General features: G+C 49.7%; 1 protein-coding gene across 2 annotated transcripts in view; it reads right to left on the reverse strand.

Annotated features, from left to right (window-relative positions):
- IQGAP3 (IQ motif containing GTPase activating protein 3) overlaps positions 1 to 20,315 on the reverse strand; it is a 52,030-nt gene that overhangs the window by 18,869 nt on the left and 12,846 nt on the right. For both annotated transcript variants that reach the window (XM_011992786.1, XM_011992787.1), the window contains exons 3-19: positions 19,827 to 19,983; positions 19,464 to 19,541; positions 18,017 to 18,093; positions 17,174 to 17,241; positions 16,970 to 17,083; positions 16,551 to 16,729; positions 16,004 to 16,082; positions 15,255 to 15,418; positions 14,352 to 14,439; positions 12,162 to 12,325; positions 9,885 to 10,042; positions 7,662 to 7,783; positions 7,395 to 7,558; positions 5,961 to 6,051; positions 4,299 to 4,466; positions 4,066 to 4,205; positions 3,791 to 3,961 (exon numbers count right to left, since the gene is read on the reverse strand). In XM_011992786.1, the coding sequence (XP_011848176.1) occupies positions 3,791 to 3,961; positions 4,066 to 4,205; positions 4,299 to 4,466; positions 5,961 to 6,051; positions 7,395 to 7,558; positions 7,662 to 7,783; positions 9,885 to 10,042; positions 12,162 to 12,325; positions 14,352 to 14,439; positions 15,255 to 15,418; positions 16,004 to 16,082; positions 16,551 to 16,729; positions 16,970 to 17,083; positions 17,174 to 17,241; positions 18,017 to 18,093; positions 19,464 to 19,541; positions 19,827 to 19,983 (2,182 nt within the window). The remainder of the gene's footprint in view (positions 1 to 3,790; positions 3,962 to 4,065; positions 4,206 to 4,298; positions 4,467 to 5,960; positions 6,052 to 7,394; positions 7,559 to 7,661; positions 7,784 to 9,884; positions 10,043 to 12,161; positions 12,326 to 14,351; positions 14,440 to 15,254; positions 15,419 to 16,003; positions 16,083 to 16,550; positions 16,730 to 16,969; positions 17,084 to 17,173; positions 17,242 to 18,016; positions 18,094 to 19,463; positions 19,542 to 19,826; positions 19,984 to 20,315) is intronic.

Genomic DNA, 20,315 nt, shown 5'->3' on the forward strand with positions numbered 1-20,315 from the left:
ACCCACATACCCACACCCACACACCTCTAACCAATACCTCTTCACAGAAACTCAACTATAAGATACAGTCCTAAAAGATAATAAAGCATACACCTACTCACCAACTTCACCAAAGTATGTACCATATCAGCCTAAAATACACTCATACACCCATATGCAGACCACCCACACCCTATCACACACTCCACCCTCCCTCATGTGCACAGAAAGTGGGCAGAGAGCAGTCTGGAAATGAATGTGGTTGTGTGGATGTGAAGTGTGTACAGGCACAAAGCTGTGTGCTCACCATCTCTGCCAGGGGCCACCTGGGCAGCAGGTCACTAATGCTCTCATAACTCACATTCTCTTTACAACACAATCCAGCTCCTGACCCTAGCTTTCAGCAAATCGTCCCACCAAGGTCCCCAGTAATTCAGCTGTCAGGCCAATGGCCTCTCCCCTAGCTGATCTGCTGCAAAGGGTCCAACTGACATCTGCACAAATCATGCCTCCTTTGGTCTCTAAAATCTCAAGGCCCTCTTCCATTCCAGTCTCCTTCCTAGGAGCCTTTTCCCTTTCACTCCAAGCTTGTGTGGGATTAATTTTCCTAAAGTACCTCTTAGACTGTCCCAGCCTATTTCCAGAAGTTTTCAACCATCTGACCCCACACTGCCTATTTGACTTTCCACTGGTCCCCGCCTTCTTAAGGATCCTAGATGCATCAGACTTTTCACTTTCTTCTAAACATGCCTTATGGTTTTCCGTCCCCAAACCTTTTATACCCACCCTTGTTCCCAGCCCTATCTCTACCCACTGAAATCCTTCCCATCTCTTTTTTTTTTTCCTTTGAGACAGGGTCTCAAAGGCTGGAGTGCAGTGGTGCCGTCATGGCTCACTACAGCCTCCACCTCCTAGGCTCAAGTGATCCTCCCGCCTCAGCCTCCTAAGTAGCTGGAATCACAGGCATGTGTCACCATGCCTGATTAATTTTTTAAGTTTTGTAGAGATGGGGTCTTACTATATTGCTTAGGTCAGTCTTGAACTCCTCGACTCAAGTGATCCTCCCACCTCGGCCTCCCAAAGTGCTGAGGTTACAGGCATGAACCACCATGCTTGGCCCTTCCTGTCTTTTAGTCCCCATGTTCACTGCAACCTTCACCTCCCAGGTTCAAGTGATTCTCCTGCCTCAGCCTCCCAAATAGCTGGGATTACAGGTGCCTGCCACCATGATCAGCTAGTTATTTTTTTAATTTTTAGTAGAGACGGGGTTTCACTATGTTGGCCAGGCTGGTCTTGAACACCTGACCTCGTGATCCACCCGCCTCAGCCTCCCAAAGTGCTGGGATTAACAGGCGTGAGCCACCGTGCCCGGCAAGGGAGCAACCCCTTTCATTCAGTTGCCCCCAGCCCTTCCTAAAGCCAGTTCTTTTTTTTTTTTTTTTTTTTGAGACGGAGTCTCGCTCTGTCGCCCAGGCTGGAGTGCAGTGGTGCGATCTCAGCTCACTGCAAGCTCCGCCTCCCGGGTTCACGCCATTCTCCTGCCTCAGCCTCCCGAGTAGCTGGGACTACAGGCGCCCGCCAACTCGCCCGGCTAGTTTTTTGTATTTTTTAGTAGAGACGGGGTTTCACTGTGTTAGCCAGGATGGTCTCGATCTCCTGACCTCGTGATCCGCCCGTCTCGGCCTCCCAAAGTGCTGGGATTACAGGCGTGAGCCACCGCGCCCGGCCCCTAAAGCCAGTTCTGCCAGCTTTCCCTCGAGGCTTACATGGCCCCTCTGTTGGGAAAGGATGTAAAAGAGGATAGCTTGGTCCATGATGCCAGCTGTCCATGTTGGAGCCTAGAGGTCAGGAAGCCCCATTTCCATGCCTGCCCCCAGGACTCTTTCTTTTCCTCCTCCAGGTACTGCCTGGAAAGTTGCTGTGGGTGGTCTGAAGTTGCTGTGGGTGTGAAAGAGAGTGGTCTGCTCTCTGCTCTTTCCCACTATACAACCTCCACCAGGCTCCTTAAGGCCTCTGAATTGGTCAGAATTCAGGACCCTGGCTGGGGTTCTGGCCAGGGTGGGTCAGAGCTTTTAGGAGATAAAGTCTCAGCACACCCAGGCAGCCTCATTTTGGATTTTCCTTTCCCCTGGCAAGAGGCTCAAGGCTCTGGGCTACCTCTCTCTTTCTCTGTCTCCCAGAACCCAGGCCACAGCCCACACAGCTCTGGTACTAGTGACAAATGTTCCCTCTGACTCCATCTTCTTTCTCACTGTCGGTGTGGTTTTTCATCGCCTTAGTGTGAAATTCCGGACTGGGCTTAGGATGGAGAAATCCCTATGATTCAGACCACTAAATACAGCTCACTAAAGTTCTGTATTGAGTTCTGGGACCAATGCCCTGAAAACAAAATCTCATAATGGCTCCCATCAATGGAGCACTTACCACACTAAGTGCTACATGTAATTTTCCTATTGAATCTTCCCAATCAACATATGAGGTGAGCACCATCATTATGAATGAGAAGACTGAGTGCTAGAGAGGGCATAAGTAAGGTGCCCAATGTCATATGACCCAGAAGTGGTAGGACCAGGAGGCAAACTCCACCTTCTGACCCCAAAGCCTAAGCTCTCAATTACCCCTCAACACTGTCAGTCATAATCAAGGGCCATTTGCCAGTCCCGGTCTGCACATCTGTCTCCCTTGGAGTCCTCTGGTGTTGTCTTTGTGTCCCTCCTATCACAATGTCTAACATCAAGTGTACTCCAATTTCTGTGAGGGGAGAGATGTGATTACTCACCCTTAGGCCTCGCACCCATCTCCCACCCTTGCCTAGTGCCAAGTGGCATGCTCTTGGCATTCAAAAAGTTTATGAAAGCATCTTTACATTGCCAGCACCCCGATGAGGCCCTCCAGATCACATCTGCCTGGGAAGGTATCTGCTCAACTGCCATGATTCCTGGCTTGCACAGTGCCTCTGGCTATCTTCTCTACCAGCCTCATGTCTCAGTTACTTACAGGTCAGTCTCAGAGGCCACACTGGACCATCCACGGGTTGGAAGAATAAAAATGGGAAGGGCTGGTTGGAGAGGAAAGGTAGAAGACTCTTCTTTTCCTAAAGGATATTTCACCCCTTTTCTGTTTAACCACCACTTCTTCGAGCCCTCCTGGTGTCTAAGCCTTGATGTCTTACTAAACACACACACACACACTCTTTTAGAGACAGGGTCTCACTCTGCTCTCTCTGTTGCCCAAGCTGGAATGCAGTGGTGCCATTATAGCTCATTTCAGCCTCAAACTCCTGGCCTCATGCAATCCTCCCACGTCAGCTTTCTGACTGGCTGGAATCATAGGTGTTAGCCACTGCACCCAGCTAAATCTTATTTCACTCTTCCCTTGGGGAAGCTAAAAAGCAGCTCTTACTCTCTGGATAGTGATGATGATGACATAAATAGCATGGTAACTTCTACCATGTTCTTACCTACCTCCCAGGCACAATTTATAAACAATTGAGATATTACCCAACTTAATCCTCATAACAACTCTATAAGGTAGGTGCTTTCATTAGCCCTATTTTTTCAGATGAAAAGACTGAGGGACCAGTGAGGAAACTGAGGGAGAGAGGGTAAGTAACTTGCCAGGGTCACACAGCTAAGAGGTGACAGAGCTGGGATTCAAACGTACATTGTCTGGGTCCAGAACCTATGCTTTTAACCACTACTATTTAGAGGCCGAAAGATCATTCCCATGTCAGTAAAAAGGAAGCAGGGTGGATACCCTGGAGCCCAGATATGCGCAGGCCCTGAAGACTGAGAAAGCCAGAGCCTGCCACCTGGATCTGGATGACTGCTGGGAGCCAGGTCCTCAGAAAGTGGGAATGCTCAGCAAACTTCTGTCGAACTAGGAAGCCACGGAGGCGGGCCTGGAGCTGGACGACAAAGCCCGTGTTGGCTTTCCAGAGCTGTTGGCGGTCATAGGCAGCAGTGACCTTGGTGACAGCTGACTGTGGAGGCAGGAGAGAGATGCTGTGGTCTTTTAGGGAGTGGGAGCCTCTTCTTCAGGGCATTCCCATCCAAAATCCCCCACCCTGGCAGGGGCTCTGCCAACCTGGATCTCCTCCCGGGTCAGGTGAGAGGTGTGGAGGCGGCAGCCAGAGGGTTGCTCCCAGGTCCCCTGGAAGGTCTGCAGATGGAAGTAGTAGGCAGTGCCATCGTTCATGTCATGTTGAACCCAGAAAGCTGAGTCTGCTAAGCAGAAACCAAGCAAGCAGAAAAGGTTCAGAGTAGGCAAGGGGTGGCTGGGGCAGGCAGAGAAGAGGAGGGTCAGGTTGGGGCCATTACCTGGACGCCGTTTCTTTGCCATGGCACCTTCCAGGGCTCGCTGGTAGCCGTTGGCACAGTTGGGAACTACCCCTCGAAGGGCCACTGCGGGGTTCCTCAACACCCGCTCAGTCTGGGCTGCCTTGCCCTCCTTGATGGCTTGATTGATGGCGGCCACACCAAGAGCCACTGACAGGGGCATCAGGAGACAGCACTCAATACTTCGCCTAAGTCCCTCCCATGGGCCTTAGCCTGTCCACTAGGGACAGATTCCATGAAAGAGGACACAAAATCACCCTTCTGAAGGAGTAGACAGGAACATCCCAGGATGGACAGAGACACATACATGAAAAGCAGCATCATGCAACTGTGCTTGGAGGGAAAGGCAGCAGCAGTCAAGGAAGCACTCCAAGGGAGGCAGTGTGGGGCTAGGCTGAGTTGGGGCTTGATAAAAGGAAAATCAGCTTGAACAGAAGCATAAAGGCCCAGAGCAGTGGTTCATGCCTGTAATCCCAACACTTTGGGACGCTGAGGCAGGCAGATCACTTGAGCCCAGGAGTTTGAGACTAGCCTGGCCAACATGGCAAACCCCCATCTCTATAAAAAAAATACAAAAATTGGCCAGGCGCTGTGGCTCACGCCTGTAATCCCAGCACTTTGGGAGGCCAAGGCGGGCAGATCACCTGAAGTCAGGAGTTTGAGACCAGCCTGGCCAATATGGTGAAACCCCGTCTCTACTAATAATACAAAAATTAGCCAGCTGTGGTGGTGGGTGCCTATAATCCCAACTACTCAGGAGGCTGAGGCCCAAGAATCGCCTGAACCTGGGAGGTGGAGGTTGCAGTGAGCCAAGATTGCACCACTGCACTCCAGTCTTGGTGACAGAGCGAGACTCTGTCTCAAAAAAAAAAAAAAAGAAAAAATATTAGCCAGGTATGGTAGTGCATGCCTGTACTTCCAGCTACTCAGGAGTCTGAGGTAGGAGGATTGCTTCAGAGGTTGCAGTGAATGGAGATCACAGTACACTGCCCTCTAGCCTGGGTGACAGAGTGAGACCCTGTCTCAAAAGAGAAGCATAAAGGCAGGATATGGGCAGAGGACTCTGGGACAGTTTCTTAGGAGAAGAGAGCCTAAGAGGTGGGAATGGCTGATGTAGCATCTGCCTTCCAGTCACTAGTAGACAGACAGATGGACAGAGAGACCACAGCCACTGAGAACTAACACCACCAGCACCACACATCAGCACACCCCTGTCTACTTGCACTGAGTCTGCCTATTTTCCTCAAACTCCTGCCAATTCCTCTTCTCTCACTCCAAGTCTAAACATTTTCTAGCCAGAGCTGATTGACTATTGGAACCCAAACTCAAGTTACCAGCAGAAATGGGATTTCTGACTACTGTGTGATCTCACACGCCCACATTACAGGGAAAGTGTCCACAGGAAGGCATAGAGGGAGGCAGCGGGTGAACCATGGATTCTCACCTCCTGAGAATTTCCTGCCCTGCTGACTGCCAGGAAATCCATCCTGCAGTCCGAACAGCAGCCCTCCTGCTCTGACTCTGGCCTGCCTCACCACAGAGGTTGAAGGAAGACGGAGGTGACCAGGGAGGCCGCCTGACCATCTGGGCTGCTGCTGAGCCCACATCCCTCCCCTCCCAGGGTCCCCTGCTCAGTCCATTTACTTCTCTGAGCTGTATTAGTGTCCTGGTTGGCTCTGACCACTCCCTGGCGGATCTCCTCAAGCCACAGCACAGCTCCAGGATCCCCTGTCACCTGGTAGATTGAGGGAGGAAAAAAAAAGATGAGACCCCAAGCTAATCTCTCTAGGTTCCCAGGCCAAGATGCCTAAGGGAACCAAACTGCAGGCAGGCATTGGGAGCCACAGGGACAGTGATCTCTACTCAGCTCCCTGTCCTGTGTGTGGGCACGTGTGGCATGTGGTTCCCTGGGATGTGGCCAGGCTCAGAAGGCTCTCTTTTCCTGCTGGGCTTTTAACTCTACTCAGTTTGGCCACAGCACCTCCAGAACCACAGAGGCTCTGCATAGCTCCTCAAACCCTCAGCATCCACCACCTTCTCAACAGCTCAATTCCGCGCTCTTGTGCCTCAGTCATGTCCAGGGATAGCCCACACTGGAGGCTCCACCTACCTGCCCCCACGCCCCACTCCCCTAGGCCTCATTGCAACTTCTCAGGCTGATCCTGACCATGACTTTTACCTTCTCTTTCCTTTTCTTGCTCCACACTCCTCTACCCGACAAGGTAGTGGGAAGATTACATGAGGCCACAGGTTAAGCAATCCCATGCCTGCCACACTGTCAGACTGATAAAGGCTTGAACCCTTCCTTGCCTCACACAACCCCAGATTCTACTCCTTCCCAACTCTCCTCATTAATAATAGACTTTGTAAACTAACATTTTATTGAGTACTGACTATGTGCCAGGCAGTATTCTAAAGCACTTTCTTATGCATTAATACTTGTAAAGCACATAAAATGATGCTTGGCACAGAGTGAGGACTCAATAAATGTTAGCCAGTAATACTGTCATATTATCTCACTTACACCCCATAACTATGAGATACGCTCATTACTGCCACAAGCTTGTAGGTAATGAAACAGAGGCACAGAGAGGTTAAGTAACACGTGCAGGGTCAGGCTGCCAGGACGTAGGCTCCAGTAGTCTGGCCCAGGAGCCTGGGCTCTCAACCACTCTCTACTGCAATATACTCAGGGCGTTTCAGGTTCAAAATGCTGCCCCATTTGTCAATTCATTTAATTTTCACCCTCATTCTGGGAGCTGGGTAGGACCAGGTAGTCAGTACTTTACAGATGAGTAAATAGAGCTCAGAGATATCAAGGGATTTGCTCAAGGTCACATGGTCACTGAGGGTCAGAGTGGGAAATCCAGCCTGGTTCTCTGGCTCCCAGGTCTGTGCTCTTCCCATGGACTGTCCACTGCCCTGGCAATGGGGGCCATCCTTCTTTACCAGATTGGAACACCCCCCGACCCCCACCCAGAAGCCATTGTGTCCATCAGAATAGAGCTCTGCCAGACTGGGTACAGTGCAACCCACAGAGAATGTTCTTCCTGCTCTGATGACCAGCCCTAACTTCACCTGGGCCTTCTGCCTTTTGGCTGCCACAAGGAGGAGATGGTACCGAGGGGCGACAGGGAGGCTGATATCATCGAGGCCAGCTGCAGGAAGCAGTAGGGCAGACAGAGTCTTCTCAGGGCTGCCTTTGTCCAGAGCCTCATTGATGAGGCTGATTGCAAGGACCCCTAAGAAACAGAGATCTAGGTGTGTGGGGGGCCCCTAGACTTACGGCTAAGGGACAGGCTGCCTAAGTTGGGCCATCTCCACCCAGCTCCAGACTATACTCACGGTCAGTCTCTTCCTGGGCCTGTGCATTGACCTGGCTCACGGTGGCCTGCAGGTCATTCCAGCTCAGGAAGTCCTCACCCATCCCACGCTCCTGTCGCAATTTCAGCAGGGCATCGAAGTAACTGGCAGCGGGGTGAAGGGCAGAGAGGTGAGTAGCATGTAAATCATCAGCCAGAAGTCAGGGGAAAGAGTTGAACGATTTTCCTCACTTGACCTCCAGGACACCACACTCTTTTAGTTCTCTTCTTGCCTCACAGGCTGTTCTTTCTGAGACACCCCTGCTGGTTCCTCCCTGACATCTAACCATGGGAGCACCCCAGTCTTCAGTCTCCAGACCTCTTCTCTCTCCATACTCACACTGTAGGTGATCTCACCCAATCTCATGACTTTAACACCATATGCTCCCGAAAGCACATCTCCAGCCCATTCATTTATCCCAGCCAGCTCCTTGTGATTTCCAAGTGAATGTCTAACAAGCACCTCAAACCCAACAGCTCACATCTGAACTGATTCCCCTGCTTAACCTGCGTGTCCCACTATCTCTCCCATCTTGCCCCAAATCTTGGAGTCATACCTAATTCCATTCTCTCTTATACCCCATATCTATTATATGACCAAATCCTGTCAGTTTGCTTTCAAAATGTATCCAAAATCTGACTCCTCTTCCCCATCTCCACTACCGCTCAAGGCCAAGCCCCCATCATCTCTTGCCTAGATTACTCCAATAGCTGTCTAACAGGTCTCCCTACTTTCCCCTTGTACCCCTGCAGTCAATTCTCAGCACAGCAGCCAGAAAGATCCTGTTACGTAGATCAGATTGCTGGGCATGGTGGCTCACACCTGTAATCCCAACACTTTAGGAGGCCAAGATGGGAGGATAGTTTGAGCCCAGGAGTTCAAGACCAGCCTGGGCAACATAGAGATCCTATCTCTACAAAAAATTAAAAAATTAGCCAGGCATGGTGGCATGTGCCTATAGTCCTAGCTACTTGGGAGGCTGAGTCGGGAGGATCACTTGAGTCAGGAGTTCAAGGATGCAGTGAGCCGTGATTGCATCACTACACTCCAGCCTGGGTGACAGAGCAAGACCCTGAGCTGTGATTGCACCACTGCACTCCAGCCTGGGTGACAGAGCAAGACCCTGTCTCTAAAAATAAAAAAAAAACGAAATAGGTCAGATCAACTCCCTCCTGGCTCAAAACCCTCCCATGGCTTCCTTCCTCACTCAGAGTAAAAACCAGAGTCCTACATGGTCAGGCCTTGGCTACTTGGTCTTCATCTCCCACTCCTCTGTCTTCCTCACTTGACTCCACCACACTGGCTTCTTGGTGTTCTTTGAACACACCATGCACATTGCTTTCTCAAGGCCTCTGCCCCAGATAGACTCATGGCAATCATTTATGCCCTTTAGGTCTCTTTCAAAATGACCTCCTCAGCAAAGAGACTTTGCATAACTACATTATGTAAAACAGAAAAACCGTCCCTACTATGTCTCTACCCGTTACTCACTTTGCCCTATTTTATTTTATTTTTCTCTATGCCTCTTCTTCTTTTCTTTTCTTTCTTTCTTTCTTTTTTTTTTTTTTGAGACGGAGTGTCGCTCCTGTTGCCCAGGCTGGAGTGCAATGGTGCAATCTCGGCTCAACACAACCTCTGCCTCCCGGGTTCAAGTGATTCTCCTACCTCAGCTTCCAGAGTAGCTAGGATTACAGGCATGTGCTACCATGCCCAGCTAATTTTGTATTTTTAATAGAGATGGGGTTTCTCCATGTTGGTCAGGCTGGTCTCAAACTCCTGACCTCAGGTGATCTTCCTGCCTCGGCCTCCCAAAGTGCTGGGATTACAGGCGTGAGCCACTGCTCCCGGCCACCTCATCTTCTTTTCTAATCATCTGTCTCCCTCTACTAGCATGTAAGTTAGACAAGAGCAGAAAGTGTTTTGTTCACTGGTGTTTCCCCAGCACCTAGAGTAATATCTGGCACATGGGTCAGTACTCAAACATCTGCTAGGAAAGAATGAATCAAGGAAGAAAAGAGGAATGACTGTGACCCCATCCACTCCCAGGAAGAAACACAGGCGAGGGAACTGTGAACAGACCCAGAGGGTGGGCCTGGGCCCAAGAATGGGACATCATACACAAGGCAAGTCTCCAACAGAAGACTGCTGAGTCTTGGCTGCATTCCCCCATCCCTCACTCCCAATGTGTGGCTAAGCCTTTCTCACCGCTGGGCATTTTCTCCTTCCACCTCTGCCAGGCCTGTGGCAGGGTTCACCAGGCTGCTCCAGAAGCCACTGGCATCCTGGGCCTCCAGGGCCCGGTTAATCAGGACCACAGCTGAGAGCATCTCCACAGCCACGAAGAGCTCCTCCTGGCCAAGCTCCTACAATGGGTGGGAGGGCCAGTTCCCAAGTGGGCAGGTGAAAGGTCTAAAGGCCTATTCACCATCCTGCCCCCAAGGTTCTCAAATATCCCAGTGTCTCTATCCCAAAACCCCAGTGGCCTGATTCATTCACTAATAATCATCATACGAAATGCTTGAGAATACTTACTATGTGCTCAATTATAAGTACTTCACATACATTATCATTTAATTTTCATAATAAGCCGACAATAGAACCATAGTACCATTAATATCCCCATTTCATGGATGAGCCCACAACCAATAATGTAAGTCAAAATGAGCTGCCTGATTTCAAAGCCCACACTTAACAAGTAAGCTCTACCAGCTCCCATTGGTCCCTACTGCACATCAAGAACTGTATTAGCCGGGTGCAGTGGCTCACGTCTGTAATCCTAGCACTTTGGAGGCCAAGATGGGCAGATCGCTTGAGCTCAGGAGTTTGAGACCAGTCTGGCCTACATGGCAAAATCTTGTCTTTACTAAAAATACAAAAATTAGCTGAGCATGGTGGCGCGTACCTGTCGTCCCAGCTACTCGGGAGACTGAGGCAGGAGGATCGCTTAAACCCAGGAGGTGGAGGTTGCAATGAGCCGAGATCACGCCAGTGCACTCTAGCCTGGGTGACAGAGTCAGACCCTGTCTTAAAATAAAATTTAAAAAAATTGAACTGCACTAGGCCCTGGGTATACAGAGATGAAAATGGAGTGGTCGCCTCCACACTGCACTGCACCACACACCCAAAAAGCTCTGGCTCCATTTCCCTGCCCTGCCTTCTTCTCCTTTTCAAACATCTGCTTATGCTGTGCCCTCTGTTTAGAGCACCCTTCCTATTTTCTTCTCTTTTTTTGTTGCGATAGAGTCTCACTCTGTGGCCCAGGTTGGAGTGCAGTGATGCAATGTTGGCTCTCCCGGGTTCAAGAGATCTCTGAGACTCAGCCTCTGGAGTAGCTGGGATTACAGGCATGTGCCATCACCACACCTGGCTAATTTTTGTATTTTTAGTAGAGATGGGGTTTCACCATGTTCGCCAGGCTGGTCTTGAACTCCTGGTCTCAAGTGATCTGCCTGCCTGGATCTCCCAAAGTGCCGGTATTATAGGCGTGAACCCCCATGTCCAGCCCCCTTACTATCTTCTCCTAACAGAATGTTGTGAACATCAACAACAATAATATTAATAGCTAAAGCTTACTTTCCAGGTTCTTCTCTAAGCAAATATGTTACCTCATTTAATCCTATAGCCTGAGGTAAACATATTATTGTTCACATTTTATATTCAAAGAAATTGAGCAGCAGAGAAAGTAATTAACTTGCCCAATGTCACATAGCTAAGAACTAGCAGAGCCAGATTTGAACTCATGCAGCCCAGCTCAAAAGTCCACAACTTTAGTCACAATGCTTTACTTCTTAGTACTTATTTTATGCTTCCTTGTACATAGTCATTCCTATGTTGAACTATGCCTTTCCTGAGGGCTGTGCCTGTATCCAAGTCATGCTGGGAGTAGACGCTCTATAAACACCTGCTGTGGGTGTAATTCTCTATTGATTCTCCTCCAGGAAGCTTTTCCAGCTCTGCTTCCTCCATTTCCTTGGTCTGAAGACTTCTTCCACCTATGTCATCTGCTCTTCTCTCCTTGTGTCTCTCTTTGGACCCTCAGGTGTATTCTAACTCCTCCGACAGACTGAAAGTCCCTAAGTGAGGGCCCTGTCACTTCACTGTCAGAGAATAGGTATGGACTGGGACGAGGTGGGACAGCGAAGTGGTTCAAAGCATGGGCCCCTGCATCCACTCCCAGCACTGGCACTCACAGCTGTGTTGGGCAAGTGACTTAACCTCTGCATCTCAGTTTCCCCATCTCTAAAACAGAATGCCTCCCTCATAGGGTCTTTTTAAGGATTAAGTGAGTATGTAAAGCAGTGTTTGCTCAAGGTAATGGCTATTAAAATATGCTCAGTAAGGCAGGGATGGTAGCTCTTTCCCCATCCTAATCTTGGGCCAGCATCTCATATTGCACTCACAAGAGGGTGGCCTGGGCTGCCTGTCCTGATCCCTCCAACTACTTGGGGGCTGCAGAGCTAGACCCATATTTCTGGGGCTTACCCCCTGCTGCTGCCGCTGGAGCACTGCCAGCTCCTGCTGGTACATAGCTGACGCAACAGGGTACACTGGAGGCAGCTGGGCCTCAGGGCACATCAGCTCCTTCACAGTGTCAGCCGCCACTCCCCTCTGGATGGCTTTGTTGATCCGCTGCACAGCATGGAGCACTGCAAGGGAGGAGAGCAACAGGTTGTACAGGCTGGGCATTCAGTGGCATCTCCACTCTCCTGACCAACTAGGCTCTGCTGGGGGATCTTGGTGGGGAAATTGCTTTGTAACTGCTCTGAAAAACCTGTGAGGTTTTCTGCTAGGTTTAAAATGCATTTCTAAATGTTCAGGAAGAAAAGGGGCTGGGTCCCTTTAAGAAGAGGCTCTGTAAGAAGCAATTTGTCAGGCCTTGAAATTGAGTAGCTCAGCATGTAACACAGAGTGGCTGTCATGGCAGAGGGTGAGTTCCTAAGGTGGTGAGCACAAGATTGACAGGTGGCTATGGAGCGTAACTAAGATGAGGTTAGTCAGGGGGCTCTAGGGACCAAGGCTTGATGACAGCACAGAGAAATAAGGAACCAGTTCCAAGGTGGAGCCGTTTGCTGCAAAGGGCAGCAGTAAGCTTAAAAGGGGCTGTGGTGCCTCAACGTAGTCTGAGTTTACAAACTCCGTGGCTAACAAAATGCCAAGCAGATAGGGGCACTGGCATCAAGGAGAGCACAATCTACTGGGAAGAGCTAAGGATACCAAAGTACTTACAGTGCACTGCTGTCAATGTCATGTTAGAAGTCCACCTCCCCCCACCCCCACACAATGCTATGGCAGAGCAGGGGAGGAGGGATTCTGGCTGGCAGAGCAGGAAGACTTCACAGAGGAGGAAGCCTTGGAGACAGCTCTGGAGAATGTTTTCACCTGCTTATCAACAGGTGAGAATGCGGGAGAAATGTAACCCAAAGGACCAGAGGCCGGTGACGGGAAAGGCTGGAGGGCAATCTAGGGAGAATAGACAGTTTGCTAGGCTGAACTGGGTGGAATGTGAACAGAAGAGCTGGCGAAGAACTCTGGAAAGGTCTTATCTGCCAGGACAAACAGACAGGACTAAAGTGTGGGCTAAATAATGCAAGAATCCATGAAGGTCTGAAGATGTTCAACAAGGGAGATAAGATCAGATCTGTGCTTCAGAGATTACTCTGGCAGCGGCAATCGGGAATGAACTGAGCAGATTAGGAAAGCAGCCAGTCAGGAGTGGCCTGGGGGCTACTGAAAGCTAGTGAATGTTGGAAAGCTCTGTTAGATGAAGGCAAATGGTTACTGAGCAACCTCTAAACCTGACAGCAAGTCCAGACTAAGGCAAGCAACTGTAACAGGTCTAATGTCCACAGGCTACTGCATTTTGCCTCAGCACTGTTTCTCTTCATACTTGCAGTGCAGATAGATCTCTTGGAGGAAGACAATTACTAACTCGCATTCTTGTAATAAATAATTATATTTGTGGCCAGGCCCAGTGACTCATGCCTGTAATTCCAGCACTTTGGGAGGCCAAGGTAGGCAGATCAGTTGAGGCCAGGAGTTTGAGACCCACCTGGCCAACACAAAGAACCCCACCTCTACTAAAAATACAAAAATTAGCCTGCTGTGGTGGCAGATGCCTGTCAACCCAGCTACTCAGGAGGCTGAGGCAAGAGAATCATTTGAACCCAGGAGGTGGAGGTTGCAGTGAGCTGAGATTGTGCCACTACACTCCAGTCTGGGCAGTAGAGTGAGCCTCTGTCTCAAACAAAAGCAAAAACAAACAAAAAAGAATTATAATTTGTATATAATGTTTTCAAGGGAAACGGAGTTAGAATATGAGCTTCTTGCTCATATTCTAGAAAATTACTACATTTCAGAAGCCAAAGGAATTCAAGCGGGTTGAAACTCAAAATTATAGGTAAACTACCTGGAAGAAAACTGCCTGCCCCAGGAGACCAACCCAGTGCAGTATTGGCATGTCATTATCTCTAAGTTCTTAATGAACTTATCTGTAGTGTCCCCCCAGGCAGCAGGAATACAGCAGATTATGTGAGGGGAGAAGTCCCTAGCCAGGCTGGAAGCAGCAGCAGAGCAGTGTGCACTGCCCAACACAGAAGCCAGCAAAGAGGTGGGATACTCTTCTAAGAGCCAGAGATATGCACAGAGCAGGACTCAGACCTGGAGATGACTTACTGGCTTGTTCCTGGTCACCCTTTGTGTTGGCTGCAGCCACACCAGCCTGGACTTCCTCCTTTTCCAGAAGCTCCACCAGGCCCAGCTCCTAAGAGAGGGAAGAGATACAGTAGAATAGAGTCCTTCTGGGGCCAAGACCATGGTTTACAAGCTGCCAGCATGAGCTCCCAGGTCTACCCAGCCACCTAACCTCAATCATACCTCTCCCCTTTAGGCTGGCTCACTCATCATTATTAACCTTTTTTTTTTTGAGATGGAGTCTTGCTCTGTCGCCCAGGCTGGAGTGCAGTGGCACAATCTCGAATCACTGCAACCTCCGCCTCCTGGATTCAAGCGATTCTCTGTCTCAGCCTCCCGAGTAGCTGGGATTACAGGCGCGTGCCACCACACAGGCTAATTTTTGTATTTTTAGTAGAGACAGGTTTACCATATTGGCCAGGCTGGTCTCAAAGACCTGACCTCAAGTGATCCACCTGCGTCGTCAGCCTCCCAAAGTGCTGGGAATACAGGCGTGAGCCACAGTGCCCAGCCCTATTAACTTATCTTTAACCTTTCTTGCTCAGCAAGCATGTAAAATAACAACACAGACAACACAAATAGTGTTGGGGGAAAAGTCAACTGCGTTAAAAACAAGATTGCTAAGTGGAGGCACCAGTTCAGCAATGGGGGAGCACATTACTGCCTATGTGACTGTCCTTGGGTTCCTCCTGGTCAGTCTGGGGGACTCTCAGGGGCAGAAGCTGATCAGTCTGGTCTACTAGGCCTTGGGGTGATTTAACCATTTAAACATGCAGTCAGCACTTACAGAATACAAAGGACCAACAGTGGTGATCCCTGAGTAAGAGGCCCTCTCCCATTCTACAGTCACATAGAGGGGGTGGCAGGTAATAGACAGAGGCTAACCTGTGCCTTCTGCTCTCTGTCTGAGCTCAATTGCTCCAGGTACCAGACAGCAAAGTCTCTCCTCACCCCTCGCAGGGCCAGGGCAGGGTCTTGAAGGGCCTTGAGCAAGACTTCAGGGCTCTGTCTTTCCAGGGCATCATCAACAACTTCTAGAGCCCCATGGACTGAAAAAAAAGAGACTCCATAACAGACAGTGTGAGAAAGCCACCTCTCATAACCTCCTAGTCCAGCTCCAGGAATCTGCCCTCTTCTTGCCTGCCTGGAGTTACCCCCACCCTTTCCCCCTTGGTTCCTGGGCCCATTTGGTTCAGCCCAAATTCTTCAGCTTGGTCTTCACAGCCTTCTCACTTCACCACCCCAAACCCCAGGGATATCCTCACCCAAACAGGCAAATGCCTACCTATCCTGAGCCTTCACACAGCTCCTACCCAGATCCCCCTTCCTCATGTATTATCCACACTGCTCCTCTTGAAGGACCCCAGTCCAACTTCCCCCCAGCAGCAAGAGCTGCTCCTCTCTGTGGTTCTCCAGTCAGACAGAAACTTCCTGGACACACTACTTCTCCTCTAGACACTGATGGCCAGAAAGCAGTGCACGTACTCCTTGGACTCTGATCTTTCCCAGAGGCAAGAGTTGGCCCAAGTGAGACCACAGGGCTTTCTGGCTTGAGAAAAGCTATCCCCCAACCTCCCAGTGCAGGGGCTTACCCTGAGGGCACCCCCAAACCACTCCTGCCTGATCTCTCTTACCGTTGACATGGTTGATATTGCCCTGGATTTCAGCCTGAGTTAGGTAGTGGTCATAGATGTCCTGGCTTTCTCTTTCATCCTGCAAAAACTCCATTGAGAGGGAATCTGCGAAACCCAATTCAATCTTCTTGTCCTGCTCTTCCCTCCCTGGCTACACTTATTTCTTCTTCTGGGGACCTTCCCAAGGCCAAAGGTCAGTCTGCTCAGAATTCAGAAAATTGTGGGGTCTAAACACCTGGCACTGACACATTTAAGCCAAACCAACCTTTGGAACCTCCAGTCCAATCTCATTCTGTTCTACATTCCAGCGCCCTTCTCAGGCTTCCCTGAAGATCATCCCCCAAGAACCTCTTCTCCAGTCTTCTTTTCTGAATTTTCATCATTCTTCCAAGTTCCTTTCCTATTTCTCTAAAATCACTGACAAGTTATGGTTTCTCTAAGAAGCAATTTTGGATCCTAGAGACATGACAGACAGGAGTCCTGGTTTCACTCAAGACTTTCCAGCCACTCAACTTTTCGGTCCCTGCAACCCAAGACTACTCCTTACATGGTTCCTGGCATTGGCTGCCTTCTCCATCTTGGCCTGGGCCAGTATCTCCTGGTAGATGGCTGCCAGAGGCTCTCGGAGATTCTCCAGAAGAGCACTGGGATTCTGCAAGGCAGCCAGGGTGTCCTCCACCACCCCTCGCTCCACTGCTTCATTGATGGCAAGAACAGCTGCATGGACTGGGAGGGGGCATGGAAACAAGGTCAGGAGGCCAGAGTGAACCCCAGACTGGAGCGCAACCAGTAGCAGGACACTCTAACGTCATCCTTTTTCCCACCCTCAGGGGCCAGGCAAACCAGGTAGCCTTATGGCCCTATCTGTGGACGAGGGCTGGCCAGAATCCATCCAATGGCTGTGAGGCTTGGAGCCCTCCCATACCCACTGGCTCTACTCCTGGCAGGGCAGAGCCTAGTCCTTACCTGCAGCCTCATCCACTGATAGCTCATTGGCCAGGATGCCCCCGATCTTGCTGAAGGCAGGCAGCTGGAGGCCATATTTGGCCAGTTCGGATGCCATGTTGCTGAGTTCCTCAGCTGCAATGATGCCACAGGTGCCCTTCATCAGGTCCAGAACCCCCAAGACCCTGCCCAGGCTGCGGTGGTAGGGGAAGGAGCTGGGCTTACCTGTGAATTTCACTTTCCCGTATAGATCATGTATCTGAGGGGCCAATCCCAGCCGGAAGAGGAAGAGACTAGGAAAAAACGGAAGGCATTGGAAGGCACTGGGGCCTATTCATTTTGACACTCTGCCCACGATGGGTTTGAAGGAGATACTATGGGGACCTAGAGATGAAGACCACTCAGCACCTGTCCTCAAGTCATCCCCAACCCACATAAAGAAATATGACCATAAATCAGCCCAAGGAAAGTGCTGCAGAAGGTAAATAAGATGGTGTTGGGGGTCTGAGGGGATTAGGAAGGCTTCACAGATAAGGCCACATTGCAGTAGCAGGTCACTCAACGGAGACAGAGGACAGGAAGGGCACAGAGCAGATACCTGCTGAGCTAAGGCACAGGGGCACAAAGGGACATGAGAAATGAAGTCAGAAAGAGAAACACAAGGAACTGGTCAGTCACTTGCTGTGATTTAGCCAACTGGTTGCTGATGGCTGGCTGTAAGTAGGACCAAAGAGCCTACACCATCCACACTAAGTGGCTTGCCTGTGTTGCTCTCAATAGGTCCTGTTCTGATTCCTTTATGCCCAGTTACACACTGAAGGCCCTACCCTGCTACCTTCCTGCCTCTGGTACCCTGCTTGCCCTTCCCCTTCACCCACACAGGCCATACATAAATGTGCCACAGACATGCACACAAATCTAAACACAACTCTGAAAATCTGAAAGCTCACTCGCCTGAGCAGGGCTCCCTGTGCTCTACCCTTCATCCTTCTCGCTGAGTTTGTTGCTGCTGATTGTTGGTTGCATCCACCTAGAGGAACCTGGATGATAAAATTTGAGGTTTCTCACCTGAGAGCATGGATGCAGTAGACTACCCGGGGCATGTTCTTTTTGTCATAGATGTCCGTGGTCTCTGGGAAGAAGGTCTAGAAGAGAAACCAGGCAGTTACTGCCATTGGGAACCTTTAAGCAGCACCAAATATGGAGGGGGGTGCCGAGGCATGGGTCTTCCTCTCCAACCTGAGGTGTGCGCTCCCTTGTTACCTGGGGTATCTAGGTCAGTCTCCCCCAACCATTTCAAGTCAAAAAAGTATAAAAGAAAGGCACTGCGGATGCATACTAAGCCAAGGCTCAGTCACAGACACATAGTCCTAGGGTGCCCTGGATTAACCAAACACTAGATAAGGCTATCAAGGCTACAGGATATAAGCCATATCCTCCAAAAATAATAATAACAACAACAACAACAACAAAAACAAAAAAAAAAAAACAAAAAAAAAAACAAGCCCCCAGTTGTCTTCCAGATGTCTACAGTGAGCCTGCATGCCTCACCTTAGACCCTTGCCAGAGAGGTGGTATGCTGGAGAGCTGGCCTACTCCCATGGAGGGCCCAATGAGGCATGTATTGCCAAGAACCACAAAAGTGTCAGGCTGTTATCCCTGTCTCCAAACCAGCGGCTTCTGATCAATGAGAGACCTTCTAAGAACCGAGTGGCACCAGGTATGGCTTCTCAATGCCACCTGCCAACTGTAATGAGGCCTAACCTCAATATATCTTCGTTACATTTAGATTCACAATAAAAGACCAAATTTAGAGACCTAGAGTATTCCAGTCCCACTGAAGACACATGACATCTATTGCTTCTGCCTCCCATCAAAGTGTCTTTCTTTACTGCTGATTCCTGTATTATAGTTCCTTTCTACAGTGAAGAAAAACAAAGCAGAAAGAAACCATACATTGTTGAATCCTATCATGCCTTCATTTGTATAGCTCTTCACAATTCACAAAGGGAGTTCACACAGACCATGTGATCCTCCTGACAACATTGTAAGGTAGACAAGGCAGGGCTCACTATCCCCATTTTATAGACAAATAACAAATTGAGGTTCAAAGAATGAAATCATGTGTCCAGTTGGGATTTTGGACCTAGGCTTCTAATTCAAAGTCTACCACCTAGGGATGTGTATACCCTTGCTTCACACTGTGAAATTTGGTGGAGATAGGGCTGGCCAATACGAGCATGACATAGCAGGCCCTCCTGCACCCCCTACTGCATAATGGGAACCGTGCCACTCAGGCCAGGGAAACTTCACCTCCTTTCATTCACAGGGAAGAGGAGGCAGAGAAAAGATAACCTGATTCAAAGACACACAGCTGCAAGGAACTGTTCTCTTAGATTAGTTTAGAAGACACATGGAAATAGGGCTAAAGGGTTCAGGGAGATTAAAGCATGGGATTGTAGGGGGTGGCTGGTAAGGAGTAAAGATGAATACCAATCTTCAGGCCCAGTATTACCGAAGGCAGACCAATGTGGGCTATTGCAGACAGCCAAAAGTTGATGTTGTCTGTGTGACGGAAATGTAAGCCAGTTGCCTGAAAGGGAAGGAAAAAGAAAATCTATTTCCACAGTTCTCAGCACTCCCTGTGGGTACAGCCCAGACTACAGCTTAAAGATTCAGGAGAGATGGGCAGAGGGGAACCAGAGGACCATATCTTGTGAATTTTCCATCCTTACCAGCACAGAAAAACATAGATTAATAACACTCCTTTTTATCCAGATTTGGACAATAAGTTATATGGTCACTGTACCCTCACAGCTTTGAGGAGAAGGGATCGTTTGAAGGGAAGTGGGTAGAAGGTGGAGTCCAATCCTCCCACCTGGTACCGCAGCTGCTCCACATCATAGATCTTCTTCAAGGGAACCACGGAGGGTGCAAAACAGTGGCCCAGCTTGGCCAGCAGCACTCCATTGCGAAGGCTCTCCTCCAGCTCCACCGGGGAAGGAAGCTCCTCCTTCAGGCAGGCTTCCATCCAGCTACGAACATGAGAGCACCTTCTCACAAACTCTGGCAGACCACAGTGATTTATTCGAACAACAGGAACTTCCCTCTCTCCCTCCCTTTAAGTGGCCCCTGACCCTCCTCTGCTTCCTGTTCCTGCCCTACCTCCAGCTCCCCTCTCTGCCCATTGCCTGTCTGTTCCCACTTTCTCCCAGGCTGCCCCAAATATCTGGATTGGCCAACCCTCAGCCCCACCCACCCAGCAAATCTTCCTTGACAGATCCTGAATCTGCCCATCTTCAGTGAGGCTTAACTGTTACATAGCTTCTCACTCAGTCTAGTTACATCTTTTTTTCTTTTTTTTTTT

This window comes from Mandrillus leucophaeus, unplaced genomic scaffold (genome assembly GCF_000951045.1).
Source record: "Mandrillus leucophaeus isolate KB7577 unplaced genomic scaffold, Mleu.le_1.0 Scaffold418, whole genome shotgun sequence".
Lineage (NCBI taxonomy): Eukaryota > Metazoa > Chordata > Mammalia > Primates > Cercopithecidae > Mandrillus > Mandrillus leucophaeus.